Below are 22,616 nucleotides of genomic sequence, written 5' to 3' on the forward strand. Positions count from 1 at the left end.
CAAGTTGAACAGCTAAATGTATATTAGCAAATCAATCTGAATTTGTGCATAACCCAATCACAGTCCCCCTGGCCACAGGGAGGAAATTCATTTGCTTATATTATCCTTTAACTCCGTTATCCTTTGCCAGAATCAGTGGTGTAGTCACACAGCTCTGGTGTTGGGACGGAAGTGCCACTGGATTCTGGAAGCATCTGCCCCTAAGGTGGCCTTCCTTCTCCATGTGTGTGCTGTGACTGCCCTCCAGAGACTGGAAAAACACTATCTGCCTCCTTCCCCAGGGTCGCAACACGCCACGATGGGTCCCCCACATCCTCTATCTGACCCTCTATGGAAACCCTATCATCTGAGCACAGCCAGCCTTCAGCTTCTGAAATGGCAATCCAGCCAGAGAGCTCATTTCACACGGATGTTTGTGAAGTTGCAAGGGGTTCTCAGATGATTTTAAACCAATCAGAGATCCCACGTCAGCTTCCAGGGAACATTCACTAGCAACTACTCGTGTACTCAGAACCTGGGCTGGGCTCTGAGGACCCAGCTCTCTCTACCACCCACTGCTCAGCAGTGTATAGCAGGTCCTACCCCACTGAGGGCTCCTAACTACCCAGCAGAGCCCTGGAATGAGGAGAAAGCGGGAGGAGAGCCTGTGGGCTCTGACTTTGTTAAATAAGCTCACAGAGGGCTCATTCCTTATGAACTCTCTTGACGCTGTGATTCTGAAATTATATTGAATCTGTAAAACACTATAATGGCTTTGCATTGCTAATTCTAGAAGTTCCGTCCTATTACCCAGGGGCTAGCACTCCAATAAGATGCCTCTGGGCTGCAGAGTAAACGAGATGAACTCGCTGTGAACAAGACGGAATGCTCTCCTCCACTTTGGATGAGCTCCTTTCAGTTTCCCAGCACAGTCAGAGAGTAGCTTTCTTCTCTGTGGGTCTGTTCGGATTTCACTACGAACATTTCAGAAATAATTTTGCACCCCAGGGAAAACCAAAGTTCTGGCTGTGGTCCTACCTTCCCAGTTCCTATCAGAACATACAAATCCAGCCAGCAAAAAGCTTGACAACATGGAGTGGCTGCCCCATTCTCAGCTGCGGGGCTTATCTTGAGTGACAGTAGTCTTGGAAGCCCTCTGGATGCTTCTGCTTCAAATAGGAGAGAACTAGCCCATATCAGTCTCAGGTCTTTCTCAGCACTAAATTCCAATGAACGTTTTGCCCTTCTCTGATGCAAGCTATTGGATCCCAGCGCCTCCCCCGTGCCAGGCAATCCCACTACCACAGAGCCTCACCCTGGCTCTCATTAATTTTTCTTTTAGTTCAAATTACAGTAGCATTAATATGTCTTTCAAAAGACATTTATTTTTCTTTTTTTCGTTATCAGTAATCTTTTTCGCTCATTTTTGCCCTGTAATTACATAATTACTTGAGTTCTTATCATCCATGAAGTACATAATTATGATCACGGTGCCATTTCTCCTTTGAGCCTCTTGGGATGTCCTAGGTACTTCAGGTAGGTCATGGGACAACATTGACTCCCTCGGTGCCTCGCATGTGCTCTGCAGAGATTCAAACACCACACTCCTCACATTGAAAAGGATAGTGGAGAGAGAAGCAGAGCTAAGGCAGTTAGGGTTCAATGCCAGGGCAACCGTATATTTTTCCTAAAGTTCCTCGGTAACCAAATATAACAAGTTTGGGAAGCAAGAATGTGTGTCTTTTGTGTCGTGTCACACATAGTGACAACAGCTCTGCTTAGATCTCCAGGGGAGTGTTTGCATTTATCCCTTCATCCAAACACCATAAAACAAAGAGAATTTTTAAAAAATTTTACCCACCGACAGTTCAGTCATTAAAGGCTCAGGCTCACAAAAGAAAAGACAAAAAAAACTAAATAAATAAAATTGAAAAATTTAGAAAGTGTTTTTGAAACGCAGGGTCACAGTATAGTGATGGCTCTGGCTTATCTGGACCTCTCTATAATAGATCAGACTGGCCTTGAACTCATAGAAATTTACCTGCCTCTGTACCCGCCCCAAGTGTTGGGATTAAAGGAATGCACTACCACGCCAACCTCAAAAGAGAATTTTTAAAAGGCATAGGCCACAAAAGAATAAAAGGAAAAAACAGCAAAAAATTACAAATGGATGGTAAATTAATAGAGTATGCATTTCTTAGACTCCTTTAAGACAATGTGATGATCATTGATCATATTACAAAAATAAATCCTCTCTGCTCTGCACATGTGCTAATCCAGACTTGCATGTCCATCTGTGTCCCTGCCCCTTCAGCTTTGACACTTGTGAGCCTCCTTTCCAGCTTCTACTACCCTCTGGGAGTCGCCAGACGAGGTGAAACTGTACGGGTCTGTCTGGCCTGTTGTCCTCTTCCCACAGCCCACCCACCGGGCATCTACCCAGAGTACCCACCACCTTCCCTGCTGTGACCAGCACTCATGTAGTATGAGCACTGCTCCCTAAGCTTCCAGATAGCAAGGGTTATGTCTCATTCTATGTGTGTCCCAAGCACTCTCGCCAGACCTGGTCACTGGTAGATGCTCAAAAGAAGAAGTCAGCAGAGCCCCTGTCAGGGCACCACTGATTCACACTGATATGCAGCGGTGCTGGGAAGTTACTGCCTGGCTAGGGAGGACATTTCCCATCACCCCTTGCAGCTCATTGAGTCCTGCCCAAAAGTCTGTACAAAGAAAACTGAAAAGAAGCTGGAGCGTGCTGATTCCAGCCTGAGTGAGTATGTCTCACGCCATCCCCTCTAGCCTGTCTTCCCTTTACTTTCATTTAAGTGCCCCAATGGCAGCTGTTCCTGAGTTGCAGTCCCAGGTATTCATGGATTCTGCATAAAAGCAAACTTAAGGCCAGATTTGTGGATGCCCACCTGGAATGCCAGCAGTTGGAAGGTGGAGGCAAAAGAATCAGGAGCTCACGGTAATCCTTGTCTAGACAATGCGTCTGATGCCAGCCAGAGCTACATGAGACCCTGTCTCAAGAAAGGTTTGTGTCAGGTAACTAAGTATATGGGATTTATTTATTACAGCAGCTCAAACTGCCTGGCCCAGCTATCTGCCTACCCAACACAACGAACCAATGCACAAAGGTAGATCACTCGGAGCATACGCATGAGAAATCCAATCACAAAGGAGGGCTTGACCTCACCTTGAGGAGATCCAGCTTCAGCTGCAGCTCCCCCTGAGTGGAGGAGCACAAAGCACCCACAATGATGCTCATGTACTCCTCTGCGTTGATGACTGAGAGCTGCTCCAAGATGCTGAGTGAGGCCCCTCGGTAGGACTCGTCATCCAGGAAGATCTTGATGAAGGGCACCATGCCATGATCTTTCAGGACAACTGGGAACAAGACAATCAGACAGCGCTAGAGAAAGGTGGACCTTGGCACTGCAGTTTTACCACAAGGAAGTTATTTTTTTTCTTTCAGCTTCCCAAATTCATCATGCTGCATTCTCTCTTTGACCCTCTGGCAAACAGTTTTATGTTTTATAATCCGCACCCATAATGGATTAATGGGAAAGAGCAGCTTTGGTGTTGAGAATTAAGAAGAAAAACCAACTCAAACCTTGCTCAGCCTAGACTTTGTTAACTCCCCATGGAAAGCCTTACTCTCTCTGAGGAGTGGATGGGGTGGAATGGGTGGAAGGTGGGAGGAGCAGGAGGATGGGAAGGAGAGAGGACTGAGATTGGAATTTGAGAAAAGTATTTATAAAAAATAAATTAATTAAAAAACCATATTCTTCACCAATGAGGATTCTACTTGAGGGGAAAATTATTTGGCCAACATCTTCCCATAGGAAAAAGTTCAAGATAGGAGGGATAAATTCAGAAGATTTACTGTACAAGATAATAATTAATTGTGGTTTTGAAAAACTTAAAAATCTAAGTAATCCAGCCCTTGAGAGTCCAGTCTCCATCTGCTTACCTTCATTCCCTAATCCAGGGCCTACACAAATTCTTCATCCTCTCTGCCAAGATTCTTTTTTCAGGGTGTTGACTTATTCTTTGGGAATTCCATACAATATATTTGATCATATTATTTCCCTTCTCCAACTCACCTATCTACCTTCCTGATGCCATATATTTTGTTTAAAAAAATTTACAAAAACACACGGAGTCTGGTTTGTGTTGAGTGTTGTTGGCTAACTGCTTCTGAGAATGAGGCCTGCCCTGGGTGTTTGATAAGCCCATTGTCACTCTATTGAAAATAAAGCTGATTTTTTTTCTCCTTTCTCAGCAGCTATCAATTGAGAATAGCTTCTTGGCTGGGGTTGGGATCTTGTCTTCTATATATGTATAGAAGCTAGAATTTAATTTAGGAATATATTTAATATTCTAGGTCTTTCCTTGGGGAGAAATTAAAGGAATCTAATTTTGGCTTGTTTCTGTTTACAGGCAACCTCAGGACTGGCATTTTCTTGCCCAGGACTAGCATTCAGGTTCATTCTCAAGGAATAAAGACTCAACATTGACTTGCCAACCAAAGAGCTTAGTGAGTGAGGATTTGAGAGTTGTAAGTCCTGAGTCAGGATATTCAAAGCATGGCCACATTCCCTCTAAATGGAAATCATGCTAGGAGGCCTGTTTAAATGAAGATTCCCTGAGACTGACCTTCTACTACCATCCCAGGGTCTGAAAGTCACCTTAGAAAGGTGAATTCTAACTAGCACTGATGGGGAACATTTTGTAGGCTTCCCTCTGCTGGAATGAAATAGCATAGTCAGTTATGAGGGCCTCAATGCCCTTGGGATCCAAATCAGCAAGCCTATGGATGACAGGAATCTGTGCTGCTGCTTCATGTCATACACTGATATGCAAAAAGGAACCTTCTTAAAAAGAAAACCAGGAAAGTCATATGATCTTAGAAAACTAAAGCAAAACAACCAAAACAAAGATAAATAGAATTGCTGAATTTATCATTGACTGGGTGACTGTATGTATGTATGTATGTATGTATGTATGTATGTATGTGTGTGTGCATGTGTATGTATGTATATATATATATATATATATATCACATATTTTTGGTTTTTTGGTTGGTTTTTGAGACAGGGTTTCTTTGTGTAGCCTTGGTAATGTGGGATAATCATCTTGTACAGTGTGAAGATGTGTCTTTCGTAAGGCACCTTCTGATTGGTTTAATAAAGAGCTGAATGACCAATAGCTAGGCAGGAGAGAATAGGTGGATTTCTGGGAGAAAAAGAGGAAGAGGAGATGAATCTAGACATGGAGAGACACCAGCAAAACAGGGAACAAGTCAGACATACAGAATGGAAGAGAGGTTAAAAAAAAGAAAAAAGAAAAAAGCCACATAGCAGAATGTAGAAGTTGTAAGAGCTTTTTGGGAGCAAGTCTAAGGTAAGGCCAAGCTTTCAGAATTAATAAGAAGTCTCTGTGTTGCTATTGGGAAGCTGGTGGTCCAACAAAAAAGATCTATTACACCTTAGCTATTCTGGAATTCATTCTGTAAACCAGGCTGGCCTCGAACTCACAGAGATCCACCTGCCTCTGAGTTCTAAGTATTGAACTGCCAGCCCCCCCCCCAGTTTAAACTATATTTCTTAAAAGATTAATGTGTTCAATGTTTTATTCTGTAGTTTATTAAAAAAAACAGTGTCTCTAGTTAATGAAGCAGGGTACCAACACATTTTACTTAAAAAGAGGTGAAAGGAATTTTAATGGTCTCATTAATTTAGAAAATACTATATTGAGCAGCATTTCTTTGCCACCAACTTTATTATAAAATATTAAGAAATATCAGCTGAAGTGTGTATTTTACAGATGATCACCAAGTACCAGTAAGCACATGGATATTAGCCACCATGGTCACGCTGACCATCCCTTGAATATTGCCTTTGAACACTCATAGGTAATTCATAGTTCTTGCTTTGTTGGAGACTAACGCAGCACGGTTAGTACCATCATTACCTGCATTGCGAACAGAGCCTTGCAGAAGTGCGACCACAGTGTTCAGCATCACACAGGTGAGTTCCCTCTCTGGATCTTTCACACCAGGACTGGGCACTTTGCTTCCTGCCACATTTAAGAATAAATAAATATACACTAAATCTGCATGGTACAATCAACAATCTCTTCCTCCTTGGGTGTGCTGCCTTCCTGAAGAGATGCTAGTGCAATGCCTACATTAGAAGGGAGCATGCATCCCAACCCTGAAGAGACGGCTATGAAAACTCTAACCACATTGATTCTCCAACGTGAGCACATCAGAAGCCTGAAAATACTAAGGGCAATGCTAAAACCCTTCCTTAAGTTAAGAGATCTTGGGTGAGACCAGGTAATTCTCGTTTCTAACACATTTCCAGATGAAGCCGATGGGCCTACTGCAGCAGCCACTCTCTAAGAAACATTGCCCTCGATGACAAGCCAAGCCCTGCCACCCTGGTCTTCCCCTTACAGGCTGTCACTGGTGTCTAGGAGGGATGGGTGCCAGTTTATTGACTGAACTAAGAAGCAACTTGAGGGAAACTGGAACAGATAGATGGACCACTAGATCTTTGAGACCCAAACTGAGTCTCTTCATCCACCGCTGATTCCCATAGCTGGGAAATTACCAACAGAAATTGGATTTTTACTTCTTATTTGGGGAATTAAAAATAACTAAATGAATGATAACAAGGAAAATTTATTTACTAGAGACAGAGTATATAAGAATCAATAGGTCACATTTAAAAATACAAAGTAAGACTGGAAACATTAGCTCACAGAAAGAAACTAAACCCCTCTTGGAATGGTCGTAACTCTGAGGTCAGGTCAAAGAGCAGACTTGTTGAAAAGCATTGTCTCTTCAGAGTGCCACAGGAGCACTGAAGGAGACTACGTACCAACTGCCCTGTGAATGCCAAGGAAATCAAGGGAGCTGATAACCTCATGCAGGAGGAGATTAAAGACAAGGAGTTGGCTATGGTTGGGATGCTTTTCCCAAAGCCCTGTCCTGGGGACTTAGTCTCTAACTCACACATTAGTGGTATTTGGAGGTGCATCCTTTGGGAAGTAATTCGCATAGGATGGAGTCATGAAGATGGGGTGTGCTAGCTGGAAGGATTGTGCTGTCTCGCCGTGTAATGCTCTGTAGTGATTATAATAGAGCAATAAGTCCCTCTCCACCTCTCCATATGATGGCACCATGATACCGGACTTCCCAACCTCCAGAACTATAAGCCAAATACAGACCAAAACTACCAAGCAAGAGAAAGAAGTATACAACCACCTACTTTCCAGGTTTGGTCTCATCCAAGGCATACAAACTCGAAAGGATTCTGGAAACACGTAAGTCCTGATCCAGTTCCTTCCTGAGCATGCGAGGATGCCTAGGCTGCTTGTAAAGCACCCATCTTAGTCTCCCGCAGAGCGATGCCAAAATGACGGGGACACAATGCACAGGACTTCCTGGGTCTCTTTTACATGCCACTTACAACACCGAGTCCTTCTCCTTGGATCCTTTAGGGGCCTGTGACACAACGGCTGTCACTTTACAGAGAGATTGGTCTCACAGAGATGTAGTAAAGGGATGAGACCACCCTGCCTATACCACAGCCATGCTTCCAGCCGAGACATTCTCTCTCTCTCTCTCTCTCTCTCTCTCTCTCTCTCTCTCTCTCTCTCTCTCTCTCTCTCTCTCTCTCTCTTAGCTTCCTCCCTCCTGAGAAAACAGGCAGAGCGGCAATTGTGACAAAATCCAAAGAGCAGCCCCCAGGCCTGTCCAGCCAGGGCAGCAGAGGAAGGAGAGAGGGGAAAGGCAGGGGGAACTGAGCCGCTAGAACCCTGGGGCCTACTGTCCCACCAGCGAGCTGTTTTCCCAGGGCAGCAGGGAGTGAAAATCGCAGGAGATGAGGATTGCAAAGACCCATGTAAGTGTCCCCAAGGGATCGTGCATGAGGCAAGACCACAGGGCAAACTAGATCTGGATCAGCTGGGCTCTGGAATCCCACTCTCAGTTCCAGACCACAAGGCCACACCCCAGCAGATCCCAGAAGTACCTGCCCCCAAGGCTAGGCCTCTCCAGGCTCCAGTCCCCTTTCTCTTTACTGAAGGATCAGAAGGCCAGGTGGTTTGCACCCTGGAGTCCAGCAAGGAGGAACTGCGAGCTTCCCCCCCCCACCACCACCACGTCAGTTTCAGGAGTTCTCTCAAAGTGGTATCCAACCCTCTCACCTCTACCAGAGAAGACCTGGAGGCTGTCTGATCTTTGTGAAGCTACAAGTGCCAGAGTTCCTTTCTCCCTCCATCCCAGTGTGATGCACAGGCTCACATTCTCCGTGGCACCATAGGGTGGGTTGATCAGCAGACCCAGCCCGGCTAACAATGGCGTCAGTGCATCTACCCACCTGACTTCCTCATGATCTTGGCCTGCTTCCGGAGCTGGGCCAGCAGCAGGCCTAGCAGTCCGGAGTCCCGGAAGATGTCTGTGAAAAGCCGGTCACTGGCCGTGATCCTGAGGATGCTCTGCAGGGCCACAAGGGTGCAGGGCAGCTCAGGGCTCTCCTTGATCAGATGCTGCACTTTAGCCAGGATCTCATGGGGCACGTAGAGAAGCTTGAACACCAGAGTCTCCAGAAGCTGGAAAAAGTGCACCTGCACAGGGGGTGCCTTCAGGGGCACGAGCTCTACAAACTGTGAGATCGGCTGCAGGGTCCACTCCAGCAGGAAGAAATTCCGAGGGTTCCAGGCCCACATGGTCTTGATGGCTAGCAGCACTTTGGTGCAAAGGACAGAGTCATTGGCTCTGTGGAACACATTCTGCAGCACCTGGAAAGCCTGGAGATTCTTCACGGTCACCCCTGGAGACGGAAAAAACGACAGTTCTGCAAGTCAGCTCCCTGTCTATCTAGAAATGCATGCTTGTATTCTCCTCAGGACGCAGTATTTGAAGTTTCTCTTTTTTTAGTTCCAATGAGTACATGTCTAGAAAACCTACAAACTCCAGCCTGTGCTGGGGAAAGAGCGGCATCAGCATTTTGGAGACAGGTTAGCTAACTGAGTGCTCCGGCTATGGCTGCTCTAAACCAAAAGGTGCCGGTGCAGGTCAGATACACAGGATCCCAAAGGAGCAAAAAAGAAAGGAAGCAGGAGTCTCATTAACTGCCCTGCCTTCAACTGCACATTAAGGTATAGTATCTGGGATCTACTGAGGTAGACAAAAACATGTGGTCAGAAGTAATTCAACCAGCTTCTTCTTATTTAAAATCAAAGGTAGATATTTCCACTGAACAAAGCTGGGCCAAGAAGTTTGGTTTCAGTCAACCAGAATCAAATGTTGCTGGAGAGGACCTTACAGGGTCAGGTTCGCTTCTAGGTGGGTGAATGGATACACCTTCCTTAGCCCCTTGGCCTTTCCCCCATTTACTCTCTCTCTCTCTCTCTCTCTCTCTCTCTCTCTCTCTCTCTCTCTCTCTCTCTCTCTCCCTCTCCCCACCCTGGGACACCTGGTCCAAAGCCCCTTTCTGTCTTGGAGTTGCCAAAACTCAGCATCTCCATTACCAATCCTCTCTGATCCTCTGTGTCTGCCCAAGCCCCCACCCAATGCCCTTCTCCCGCCTGCGGCCTGCTGCACCAGCTCCCTCCTCTCGCAGTTTGTAACTGCCTGCCTCAGCTCGCATCTCCAGATCCACCCAGCTGTTTCAGACCACTGTGTTTCTTCCCTGGTCAGTATTCTGTGCCATTAAATGCTTCCCTTCGGCTTCATCCTAGACAACCAGCAGCTTAGCCATCAGAATTCCCTCACCAGCAGCTCTGTGCAGGGATTCCTGGCTGACCCACTAGAGGTCAGGCGTGTGCCAGTGCTCTCCATCCAGCAGCCTGCTGTGTGATGTGTGCATGGCAGTCTCAGCAGGGGGCATTAGAGAGCCCACACTAGCGGCTCACACCAGCACCCAGTAGGGTGCAGAGCACCTGTCACTCAGAAAGCATCAGTGCGCTTGCTGGCATCATCATCGATTCATGTTCAGCATCCCGGGAAGAGATGTCACCGACTCTGAGCCTGGGTGGCTACTGTGGGTATTAGTCTCCATTATACAAACAAATGGTCCAGGGTAAGTCACCCACGGACAGGGCTGGAATCCAGAGGCTGCCTATGTTACTTGACAGGGCCTTTGCCTATGTTAAGCAATATTCTCCCCGCCACTTGCCACACAAAATAAACTTCCTTGTACAAAGCCAAAATTACACAGCTGGAATGTAGATTGAGGGGATATTTATTATCCACAGGTCTGGGTCATGTCTCTGAAGGTCACAGAAGCATCAGACCATGCAACATCACTGACAGGTGCAAATGAATCAGAAACACACCGGGCCCTGTCAAGGATACCACTCTGACCGCCCAGGTACTTGGAGAGGCAAGAGGACCCACCAGAAGCCTCTTGATGGAACTTGAAGCCTTCAAGCTGAGGATAAGTGACACTGTCAAACACCTTCAGTTCTGAGCGCCCACAGGTGGTCAGCCACATCACCAGCTCCAGGAGCTCCTCGAGATGGGGTTCCACCTCACCCTGGGTCAGCCCGTCATACCTGCAGGACAAACAGAGTCAGTTCCTCGGACTTCCTGGATGGAGCAGCCATGTTTGCATGCAGTACTCCTTAGACAGACCCGGGAGAATTCATCACCAAAAGTGATGAGAGAGCCCTGGATAAACATCACTCTATCTACAATCTATCATCTTTCACCCAGAGAAGTGCAATCAAACTCACTTATATTTATTTTATGTTATGAGTGTTTTGCCTGCATGTATGTGTGTACACTGTGTGTGCCTGTAGAGGCCAGAAGAGGACGCTGGAGCCCCTGAAACAGAGTTACTGAGGGTCGTAAGCCACCATGTAGGTGTTTGGAACTGAAACCAGGTCTTCCACAAGAGCAAGGGTTCTTAACCATTGAGCCATCTCTCTGGCTGCAACACTTCCCTCTTCTTAGCGCTTTGCTCTCTAAAATGTCCATTGTTGTTCATCAGCTGCAGCCTTGGAACATCAGCTGAAACTGGGGGTGTAGGTAAGTTGATAGGGTGCTGATCCAGCATCCACAGCACCCTGCATAAGACCAGTCATGGTGATGTATGTCTAGAATCCCAGGATTCAGAAGGTGGAGGCAGGAGGATCAGAAATTCAAGGTCATCCTTGGTAGTACTGAGAGACTGAGACTAGCCTGAGTCATATGAGACCTTATCTAAGTAAAATAAAATAAAATTAACTTTAAAATCACACACACACACCCCCACACACACTCGTCAACTAAGAATTCCAGAAATAAAAAAATTCCTGCTTCAAATTAATTTGTTATAGTATGACTACATACAAATATTGTATTTTGCTATTAACTATTGTTGTTAGCTTCTTACAGTGCCCAGTTTGCAAGTTCAACCTGATTATCAGTATGTATGTGCAGGAGAAAACATACGTCAGGTTCATAGGACCCTTTGCTGCCGACATCCCCTGGAGGTCCTTGGAGCACCCTTCCTGCCAGGAAGCAGAGATGCTATACAGAGGAACCTGCTAGAAATTGACCATGGGCTGCTTTCCATGGTGGATCCCCAAAGGCATGAATTTAAGGGGCTCACAGAGCAGAAAGCACCTCTAGAATGAAAGACTTGATGCTTCCAAGGAGGAAAAAGAAAACCCAGATGGCATGGGAAAGATGTGGACTTCTGTAACTTCCTCATGCCTAGCCTATGGCTGATGGTTGCTACCATGTTTATATGGTGATAACCAGGTGGTGCCTTGCTCTGTTCATGAGACAGGACCCCTGAATTCTCTGTTTAGCTCTATCCTTTCGAGATCAGGAAGACATGAAAAATGGCTTCTGGGAAGGCAGGAAGGCAGTGAGCTTCCTCATTCTGGTTCTTCCTTCTGTCTTCTATAAGAAACCTAGGAAAAGTTGTCCATGCAGTGAACAGAAGAAACATGTAGGAAATGCAATCCAGAGTACCACAATGGCCAAAGCATCTGACCATGGGCCAGACTGCTTACTGTGCTCTGTGTGCAATACCCAAAGAACCACTTATTCTTTTCATTGTTTTGAAGGAGGGTTTCTTAAAAAAAAAAAAACCCTTGTAAAGATGGAAACTACACTCGGTGCCTTCAAATCTCTCTCATCCAAATCATCTTCAATGCATTGGAAGCTTGGTTCTGTCATGAAGTCTGTAAAAGACATTGCTAAGGGCCACTTCACTGAGATGCCAAGAAGAGCTCGACAGAGCATGCACAGCCTTGCTCTAAAGCAGCTTCCCCAGCTTCAGTGGAAGAGCCTGTGCCACAATGGGCTTTCTTTATTTCCATCATTTGCTCATGCTAATACCTAGGTATTAGCACCCACCCCCTGAATACAACACAATAACCAGAGTGGAGAAGCTGATCCAGCTCCAGAAGCACAGTGTCTTTCCCACAGTTCATGGGTCTGGGAGGGAAGACTTTCCCTTGGAAGTTGATCTCAGAAAGGACAAGCAGGGGGCAGGCCTTATGAAGTAACAAAAGGAAGGGAACTCCCTGAAATGCATTCTCAAACTGGTGCCTTCCCAGGCTACCACACTTGTCCTGATGGATTTGGGGATGGTGGAGCAGAAGCATCCAAGGGGCAACTTTATTGAACAGTTACCCATCAGCTCCTGATGATGGGCGGTGGAGCCTGGGGTGAGGCATGGTTTTCCCACACACAGTCCTCCAAACCCTGAGGTGGGGCAACTTGCAGCAGACCCTAGAAAGCTTCTGAGAAAAGCATAGAGGCACATGAGCTCTAAGAAGTGGAAGCCAGGCCAGCAATACACATAGTGTGTGCCATGCAGCAGACTTACTGAAGTGGTGATTATTGTTGCTCATTGATTCCCTTAAAGAAGTGGTTCCCACATCTGTCTGCATGTCGAGTTACTGCTGCCCAGAGAGAATGTTTCTAATCGTGCTTTTTGGAGCCTTGAATTTCATAAGACACACTTAGACACTCTTGCTGTCTGTCTTCCCCATAGGAGTGGGATGATTCTGAGCACCACAGCTTGACTGGTCAAGCTTCTCTCCGCTCTCACCAGGCAACTTACCGCAACAGTACCTTGAGTAGCAGAGGATAGCCCTCCCCGTTCTCAAACTCGAGTAGCAGCGCAGAGGAGATGGAGTAGGAGTCTTTCACGAAATTCAGGATGAGGCTCACAGACTGGCTCACCTCGGGTGCAGGGAGCGTGTCAGCCAACTTGGAGAGGTTCTGAACTGAGAGCCTGACACAGTCAGCAGCTGTGGGAGGGAAGCACAGCCCTGCTGAGCTAGAAAGCCGAAGGCCCGGCTGCTGCCCGCTCTCGCCGCCATCCACCTCCACTCCAGCTTGCCAGCTTGTACGGCAAGACTTGAGTGAGAATAAATTGAGAATGTTTTCTACAACCTCTTGTATTCAAGAAGAAGTTCCCTCCTGGGAGCCACTGACACTGGGGTATGAGAAACAGACTCTTAGCTCCTCCCTCCTAGACTATGAGGGATCCAGTCCCTAGATAAGAGATGCCCTATCAGACTGGAGCAGTGAGGAAGGCCCCAGAAAGCAACATGGAGCCACCATGGGGTGCTGAGGGAAAATCAGCTTGATGAGAAGCCCCAGGAAGGGGCAGCAGATGAATGAGGAGGTGGAGGGCCTCAGAGGGAATGTTCCGGAAACTCGAGAAGCCAGGGCATTCAAGCAGAAGTGTGAGGGGTGGGGAAAGAGGGAGGTGGGGTTCGCTGGTGAGGAGCCTGCCATTGACTTTGTTGGTCACCTGGAGTGGTGGGAAGGCAGAAGAAGGATGTCCTCAGAGTGGCATTTAGATTCTCCTAAGTGTCAGGCAAGCCACAAAAGTGGAACTGAGAGGATGCAGGATCAGACAGACCATCCGTTGTAAGGACTCAGAAAAGCCAGAAGTGGAACCTTTGGCAAGAGAGGACCCAAGAGTACTGATGAGGCCACCAGCCTCCCTTCCTAAGCACCTTCTAGCCCACAAGCCCATAGAAATTACCCAGGCCTATAAGAAGGTTTTGGGATGAGAATATGAGCAAAAAGGTCAAGACCACGAAGGGTTCATCCACTGAAGCAGTTTACCGGAGCTAATGGGAACTCCCCAACTCCAGCCAGACTGGGAAGGAACAAGCATAGAATCAAGCTAGTCTCTCTGAATGTGGGTGACAGTTGTATGGCTGGGGCAGACTGAGGGGCCACTGACAGTGGCACTGGGATTTGTCTCTGCTGCAGGTACTGGCTTTTTGGATCCTATTCTCTTTGGATGTATACCTTGCTCAGCCTGGATATAGTGGGGAGGGCCTTGGACCTTCCACAGGGCAAGGTGCCTTGCCCTCTCTTAGGATTGGAAGTGGGGGGGGTAAGAGGGTGTGTGAAGGGAATGGGAGGAGGGAAGGGAGTGGGAATTTGGATTGGTATTTTAAAAAAAAAAATCTAATAAAAAAAATTTCCTCCAGGGGAGGAAGCTTTGTGAGGCCTTGACCGGAGTAGCAGAGGGTAACAGTCAGAGGCCCCTGCGGTCCCTGCCTGCGGCCTTTCCCCAGACACCCAGCCTCTAGCTAGGACAAGGGTAAAGGAAACCGAAATGTGAGGGCATGAATCAGCTTCAACTATAGGCCTACTTCGAACCCCATAGTGTCTCCTCCAGGAACTGGCTTACATTCAGAGAAAAGGCTGGTGGGCATTCTCCATTCTCACCAGCAGATGTCCCTTGTCACAGAAAGAGGAACAGACCAGAGAGCATATTTGGGAACAGGCAGGTGATATTAGCAGCTCAGAAACCCAGCTTGTTCCCAAAGAGCCCATTCTCTGGGATCAGCCCAAGTGAAAAAGCATTGTGTTCCAAGATGACTGCTGTGCTCATCTGGGAAAACTGAGAGAATGTTGGGCAGAGGGTGGGAGGTGAGCAGAGATGAACGCAAGCTTTTCTCGGCGTGTGCTCCTTCGAGCTGGGTTTAGAAGGCTTTCTTCTCTAGACCAAGCACCTCTCCTGTGTGCAGTCTCAGAAGTCTCCATGCTTATCTGGAGCGTTACTTGGGTCCTGCAGAGGAAGTGGATGCTAAGGAAGGCCCCTGAGAGAGCTAAGAGATTGACAGCAACATTTCATCTCTAATAAAGCCCCCAGGGATGAGTGTGATGCTGAGGCCAGTATCCAGGTACTGTCTAGGCACTGTGTGCATACCAACCCACTGAAAATCAGAACGCAATAGTCAGCGCTATCCTACTGCCTGTCTTAGAGATAAGACAAACAGGATACCCCTGCGGTTGCAGCCCTGAGATCGTTCACTGCAGTTCACAGCCTGGCTGTGGTGCCAATCGCCAGCCTTCACCCCAGTGCGCTCCCCTAGCACAGGCACTAAGGTGCAGGAATCAGATGTCTCCGTGTTTAACAACAGAATTTGTCAAGTTCTTCTGCCACTCCTGAGCTCCACTTTCACGATGCCAATATCTACCTCCAAGGAACTAATGATGTAAGGAACACTCAGGCCCTGCGTGCTCTCTGTGTGGGCGAACATATGTGGTAAACTAGGCCCCCTTTCCTCCCTTCTCCAGTGCAGCATCAAGAGGAGCGATGCACATATTTTCCCAAATGGAGCCATATAAAGCAGGTCATGTACTGGGTAAGCTGTCCATTCGGCTCTTCTTTCCAGAAATCCCCACTGATGCAGAAAGAGCCAGGGGGTGCTGGAGCTTTGCTCTGAGTTGCAGGAACCCCTTGAGTGACCCACAGCCCACACCTGGTCTCCGGAAACCTACTTCGCAGATACTGGATGACGCTAGGGCTCTGAGCCTTGGAGACAGCCCTCAGCACACAGAAGGTGGGCTCCTTCCAGAAGTAGCAGCTGTGTTCCCGCAGACAGGTGGTAGCAATCAGCAGAGACTGGAGCTCGCTTCCTGAGAGAAGTCCCTCCAGACCCTGTGACTCGCTGCAAATGTTTAACAACATCTGGGAGGGATGCAAAGTGAGGAATCTGGTTAGGACAGGCACTCCTATGGCAGCTTGCTCCCCGCTTCTCTGGAGCGTTGACAGCCATGCCTCAGCAGAAGGCACTGAAGAGTGTGCACGACCACCCTCTGGCCCAGGCAGGACTGTGCACACCATCAGCTAGGAAAGGGGCATCCTTTCTACTTACAAAAAGAACTTCCTGTAAAACATGTCCTTCTTGAACATATCGAAAGGTCACACTGTGTGACTGACATGGACAGTCTAGGCCTGTGCACCTGTACTCTATGATGCTCACCAGTGATGAATCATAGCACCTAGCGATTCACCTCTCAGAAGTGATGTAGCAAGTGCCATATGACTGTATTTTTAAAAATTTTGGTTCCTGTCTTGCAAGTTAAACTGGGGAGAAAGGTGCAAAGAGACATGCTCCCGTATGCCAGGGAGGGGTGGAACTTGAGAGTATAGGTAAAAGGGGAGCTGGAGCAGTGAGGGGAACCAAGTTGGGGGAGAAACCCACTCTTCAAGGAGAGCACAGGGGAATGTAGATATTGATACGTGGATGCCCTGAAGAGAACAATGGAGAAAACCATCTTGCAGCCACCCGGATGTTGCATAGTGGAGATGCAGGAAGAGCAGAGCCTAGAGAGGACAAGGCATTTGGAAGCTACAGGTTGAGATGGGCAAAATCCTCTCTCGGAAGCAGCCAGGAGCCCGGCCCCAGCCAAGCAAGCTCAAGGCATGGGAAGGCCAGGGCCCCGCTCACTCACCTGCACAAACATCCTCTGCCCTTGAACATCACCCTCTAAGAGCTCATCCTTCTCCACAGGAAAAGCAAAGAAGAGGTACAGGCACTGCAGGAGCAGGGCTGGGAGCCCTGACCCGACCACTCTGCCCAGCGTCTCCTGCAAGGGAAAAGCACAGGTCACTCACAGTAGAGGCAACTCTGGCATGCACCAATGTGAGGACATCTGTGGAGCGGTGGGGAAACCACTTCCCCTCTCTGCATCCCATGCCCTCAGTTGGGAAATGTAGGTGATCATGGGACCCATCTATGGGGATTGCTTTGTTGAAAGATAATGCCCTCCCTCCATTTGCTGGAGCTCTGATTATTCTTGATTTCCTAGGGTGTCCCTGTCCTCCTCAACAGCAAGCTTTTAGCTTCCCTCACTGCTTCAAGGCTGTCTATTTCTGTGGACATAAAGTCCCCACTTAGACTGCAGACAGTCCCTGCCCAGGACAAACACTGAGTACAAGTCATGGGCTCCCTTGCAGTTGGCACCTATGATAAGGCTGTGAGCTTGTCCCAGACAGCCATGACAGGTTACACCACCCCAGTTCCATATAAACATCCAAATACCTGCCTACTACTTCATGCCGAGGGCTGTTGCACCCCAGGTCCCTTGCCATAGCCCCTACAGGATACTCATTCCCACTACCTCTGTACATCTCTTGACCCGTCCTGCAAGGGGCCATGGTCATGTCTTCCGAAGACCACAACTACCAGTGTTCCTGAGAGGGAACTAGCCGCTCATCCACTAACCACCCGAGAGGAAGCCTGCCACAGCCAATTCCGTGGTGAGAGGTTACAGTCACAGCCAGCACAGGGCACAGCACACTCAGGACAAGGGTCAAGAGGGGACCTCACTCCCACTGAAGCAATTGGGAAGCAACATGGAGCCCAGATCAGAAGCTCTAGGGACGCCGGACAGGAGTTTTTACACAGGAAGCATGCCTTCTTCATGCATCTCTGTAACCCAATTCAGGGTCCTTGAGAAGACTAGTTGGCACCCTGCCTGGGACACACCCAGCCTGGCCTTTTGAATAAAGTCAGCCATAAATGTTCTCACACTGACCTTAGGAGAGAGGCGTGACTAACCCAACTTCTAAAATCAGAAGCAACAACACAAGCAAGTAGAAGATGTGAACTAATTCACTAGTGGTTATACACTGCTCGTCCATTGAGAAGGCAGGGCCCAATCCTGAACCTCAGGTCCTGAAATCCATGTGTGACATCAGAAAGGGAGAAGGGAGCTGAATATAATGAGTCACTCTATGGAAGGGGACCGTTCATTACCCTGTGCTGGACCTTAATTCTCTCTGTCCACAGCTAAGGGGCACTTGGGGACCCTTGGGCAAAAGCCTGGAACTCACCGAGTCGGTCCCAGTGAGCACATACACCGACTTTAGGAGCAGGTAGCCATCCTGATCCTTGTCACCTTTCCACCTCAGTAACTGTCCAACTGCAGCCCGGGCTTGCTCTGCAAAATGTCAAAAGCTGATTGGTGAAGTATCCTGCCCATCCAGCTTCCAGGACCTCCTCTGCCCCCAAAAGGTGCTTATGTACAGCTGAAAAACGCAGTCTTCCTTGTCCAAGCCTCAAGGCCACCTGAGTATGTCCCAAACGCCTCAAGATTAGTAACTCGGGATGAGGGGGGACTTTAATACCCATAGTAGTCATCCATGGTTCTGTATTGCCAAATGGGTGATAACTAGCCCTTCACATTGGACTCCTACAACCCAGACTTCTCACCCCACTTCTTGATTCACCCAACACCTTACACCACTGAAGACCCAGTAACCCATGCCATGCTCAAGCTTCTTTCTACCTCAAATTCCGACCCTCAGCTCACAGACCCTGTGGCACCCCCACCAGCCTCCAAGGCCCGGCTCACATGATTGGAAGATCACTAATCAGGCATTCCCCACCCAAAAAAAAGATCCATTCTCTGGCCTCAGCATCTTTACCAGACTAAGCTTTCCACTGAACATATGGGTCTTCCTCTGAACCCAGGAAATCTTCCCAGAGATCCAGTGTGTGTGTGTGTGTGTGTGTGTGTGTGTGTGTGTGTGTGTGTGTGTGTGATATGAATGCAGCATTTGCGTGAGTGAAGTATCCATGTTTAGTGTCTCTGTGTGTGGTGTGTAGAATTATGCAATGTGTACAGTGTGCTGTGTGTGGCTGTGAACATCTCTGTGATAAGTATTTGTGTTTTGTGTTTCTACGCGCAGGTGTAGTGACTATATGTATCTGTGCAGATGGTGTGTGTGTGTGTGTGTGTGTGTGTGTGTGTGTAGAGAAAGAGCTCTGGGGGTCGGGTGGGTCTGCAGTCAACTCTGTTCTCCATCCGAAACAACCTTTCCTCTTACCTGCAGGCTTTCCCGCAAGTGCCTGCTGTATTTCTTGGGCAAGTTGGTCGGACACATCTTCTGCCAGCCTCTGGAGACTACGAAAGCAGATGATGCCCACAGAGTGTTCCCAGGCCTGAAAGGCAGCAGACAGACTCCAATTAGAGAGAGCCATGCAACAAGCCATGTGTGAAAGTCACCTGGCCTGGCTCCAGCCAGCCAAAGGCTCTGCTTTCAGTCCCAGGTGTATCCAAAAGGCTACCCATCATCCACTGTGAAGGTTAATCTTGGTTGTCACTTGGCAAGATCTGGAATCACCATAGCAGCTCACCTCTGTGCGTTTCTTGAGGGATTTGCTACGTTAGTTTAACTGAAGTGGGAAGAGCATACATGTGAGTGTCAGCTCTCAGTGTACTCGGCCCAGACTGAATAAGAGGTCAACAAGCAGCCAGAGAGGTGAACGCTGTTGCTTAGCTCCCTTTTTCCTTCTTATTCATCTACCCATAAGGAACGCTAACTAAACTCACAGCCTCGCCAAGCTGGACTTGAAGGAATTGTTTGTTGCTGCATCCTATCTGGGGAGAGAAAACATTTCACTCACACATCATCTCCAGAAAAGTTTGCCCAACAAGAGGTTCTTCAGGTTTCCTTCCTCGCCCTCCCTCACCCACTCACTGGTTTATCACACCGATTATCTTCTCATGCAGTGTGCGTGTTCTGCTGCTATAACAAAATGCCTGGGTTTTACATCAAAACAGGGTTTATTAAGACCATAGTGAATCCTGGAAGGCCAAGACTATGTGGTTTCATCTGTTTGGACTGTGGTGAGGACCACTCCTCTGTGACACAGCGCAGCAGAGAAGTAGAAATAGCAAAAGCACATGAAGAAGCACATGCAGAAGGGACCAAGACATGGTGTGTAGTGAAGAGGTGAGCAGGCCTGCTTTTCATCCTGCCCGGCTCCTGCATGGTTAGCTTTACACCCGAAATAACAACACACAAACTGTATTCATTTAAACACTGCCTGGCCCGTTAGCTCCAGCCTCTTCTTGGCTAACATCTTGACTAACCCATTTCTAATAATCTGTGTAGCACCACGAAGTGCTGTCTTACCAGGAAGGATTCAGCATTTCTGACCTGGTGGCTGGCTTCATGGCGACTGTCCCAGAGAGGAGAGGCATAGCGACTGTCTGGGCCATCTACCTCACTTCCTTCTTCCTGTTCTGTCTACTCCACCCACCTAAGGGCTGGCCTATTAAATGGGCCAAGGCAGTTTTCTTTATTAACGAATGAAATCAACACAAACAGAAGACTCTCCCACATCAATGGTAACATTGTTTTCTAACAACTTACTCTTTTTTAATAGTTTAACTTTTTCTTTTGTGAAATGATGTAAAGTTGTCAGATTCCCTGGAACTGAGTTGCAGACATTTACAAGCTACCATGTGGGTGCTGGGAAGAGTAGCCAGTGCTCTTAACTGCTGAGCCATTTCTCCAGCCCCTCTACCACTTATTCTCATGAGAAGCCACTTTGAGAGACCAGCATTAATCCCTTCTAAGGGCAAAGCCCCCTACTCACTCGATTCTGGGTCCCACCTCTAAAAGGATCCCACCTGGGTCCAAGCTTCCAACAGCTGAGCCCTTGGAGTGGCCTCACACCATGTCCAAACTCAGCGTATCTTCCACACGCCAGTTTCAGTCACTGACTTATGTCACTCAGCTAAATTTAAAAGGTGGCATTGCAGGCTACCATGCGGCCTTTGGCTTAGTGCTGTATAACGTTATTACCTCCTCCAGCAGGGAAATGTCTTCATGGGTTCATGCATTTAAATACTTGGTCACTGGATGGAAGTGCCATTTGGGGGCTTGGGTATAGATCCTTTAGGGGGTTCAGCCTTGCTGGAGGAAGTACATTGCATGGGCAGGGCTTTGAGGGTTCCTAGTCTCACCCCACTTCCTGCTTGCTCTCTCTGCTTCCTGTGTGCAGGGAAAGGAAGGCGTGGTGACAGGCGGGCACAGTAACTGGAACAAGAAGCTGAGCAATCCCGTCTCAACTGCGCGCACGCTGTGTCCAACAGCTGTCAGCATTCTGTTCTGGCTGAGCTCGAGAGCACTGCCTGGTCTCCTATTTACAACCCTTTGTCACTTAGGTCAGCATTTACAGAATAGAGAATTTAAAATACAACACCAAAACTGCAGTCCTCGTGCAACATTTAGCTCAAAACGTAGGAATCCTCACCACCTAGTATATAAGAAATGAAACAAATCCTGTGGCCACACCGTAGACCCCATTCTTGCAAATGTGTGGGGACAGTATGTGTGTAGTTGAGACATGATTGCTCAGATTATTGCTCCTGTTACTATGCCTGCCTGTTGCCATGCCTCCCCTGCCATGATGATGCTCTAGTCCTCTGGGACCTTACGCCAAAATGAACCCTTCTATAAGCCACTCATCATGGTGTTTTATCACAGGATCAGAAACGTTACTGACACAACTGTCATGGGCTCTGTGGGAGCTCGCTGGCTCCTCCACACCCAGCTCTCCTGACCGTCCTTGTTACTGTCATCTAACAAATGGGATGTCGCTCGTCTCAAGTGCAGATTGTGATGTGCAGAAGTGTTTTCTCTGCTTCTTACACTGCAGACTCATCGATGAACTAAAAGAGACCCACACCCTAGAGAACCCCAGGTCCACTCCTAGACATATTCCCCAGAGAAATGTTCGGCAGAGAACTGGGGGGGGGGGGAACTTGCTATGTCCAATATGACAATGGGTGAATAAATTGTGGAATGTTTATATAATAGGACATAAAAAGTCCTGAAAATATTAGCATGCCCACTGGATTTGTGTTTGGTTTCCCATATACTAGGTGGTGAGGATTCGTGTACGATCTTTTGAGCTAAATATTGCATGGGGTCTGAATTTTTAGTTTTGTATTTTAAGTTTTCTATTCTGTGCATGCCGACCTAATGGACAAAGGATGGTAAACAGGAGATAAGATGGCACTTTAGAACTTTGATAAAACAACGAAACTGCTATTGACTGTTGGACACAGTACGTCTTCAACAAATACTTGACAAGCAGAGAAAATGATTATAATAACCACAATGCACAATAACAATGATGGTTAAATGCATAATATGATGGTCCTATTTCCATTGATCTTCACTCCAACCTTTGATGGTGGCACTGCCTTTAGCCCCACTCTGCAGAAATGGAGTGGTCTGGTTAGATTTAAATGGAAGCTTGCCTGAGAAGGCAGCCTGAATGAGAAATTTTCTAATCAAGTTTGCCTGGGTGCACATCTATGGAGATTTGCTTTGGTTCTTAATTGATTTAGCAAGACTCGGCCCAATTAGATAAAGTAAGATTAAGATTAGATAAAGTTAAGTGCAAGCAGGCAGACAGCCACGAGTGTATTTGTTTCTCTCTGACCTTGACAATAGAGGCGGGGGAGACTAGGTTGTTTGAGTTCATGCCTTGACTTCCCCTCAGTGATGGACAGTACCCTGGAATTATGGGTCAAATAAACCCCCTTTCCCCTATGT

The 22,616-nt window shown here is 47.6% G+C and overlaps 1 protein-coding gene across 1 annotated transcript in view; it reads right to left on the reverse strand.

Annotated features, from left to right (window-relative positions):
* Nucleotides 1-22,616, reverse strand: part of Wdfy4 (WDFY family member 4) — a 232,123-nt gene that overhangs the window by 181,554 nt on the left and 27,953 nt on the right. The window contains 9 exon segments of the mRNA XM_038350155.1: nucleotides 3,176-3,366; nucleotides 5,956-6,060; nucleotides 8,373-8,825; nucleotides 10,394-10,551; nucleotides 13,059-13,248; nucleotides 15,752-15,941; nucleotides 16,709-16,843; nucleotides 18,093-18,199; nucleotides 19,089-19,203. Coding sequence (XP_038206083.1) covers nucleotides 3,176-3,366; nucleotides 5,956-6,060; nucleotides 8,373-8,825; nucleotides 10,394-10,551; nucleotides 13,059-13,248; nucleotides 15,752-15,941; nucleotides 16,709-16,843; nucleotides 18,093-18,199; nucleotides 19,089-19,203 — 1,644 coding nt within the window.

This window comes from Arvicola amphibius, chromosome 12, assembly GCF_903992535.2.
Source record: "Arvicola amphibius chromosome 12, mArvAmp1.2, whole genome shotgun sequence".
Classification (NCBI taxonomy): domain Eukaryota; kingdom Metazoa; phylum Chordata; class Mammalia; order Rodentia; family Cricetidae; genus Arvicola; species Arvicola amphibius.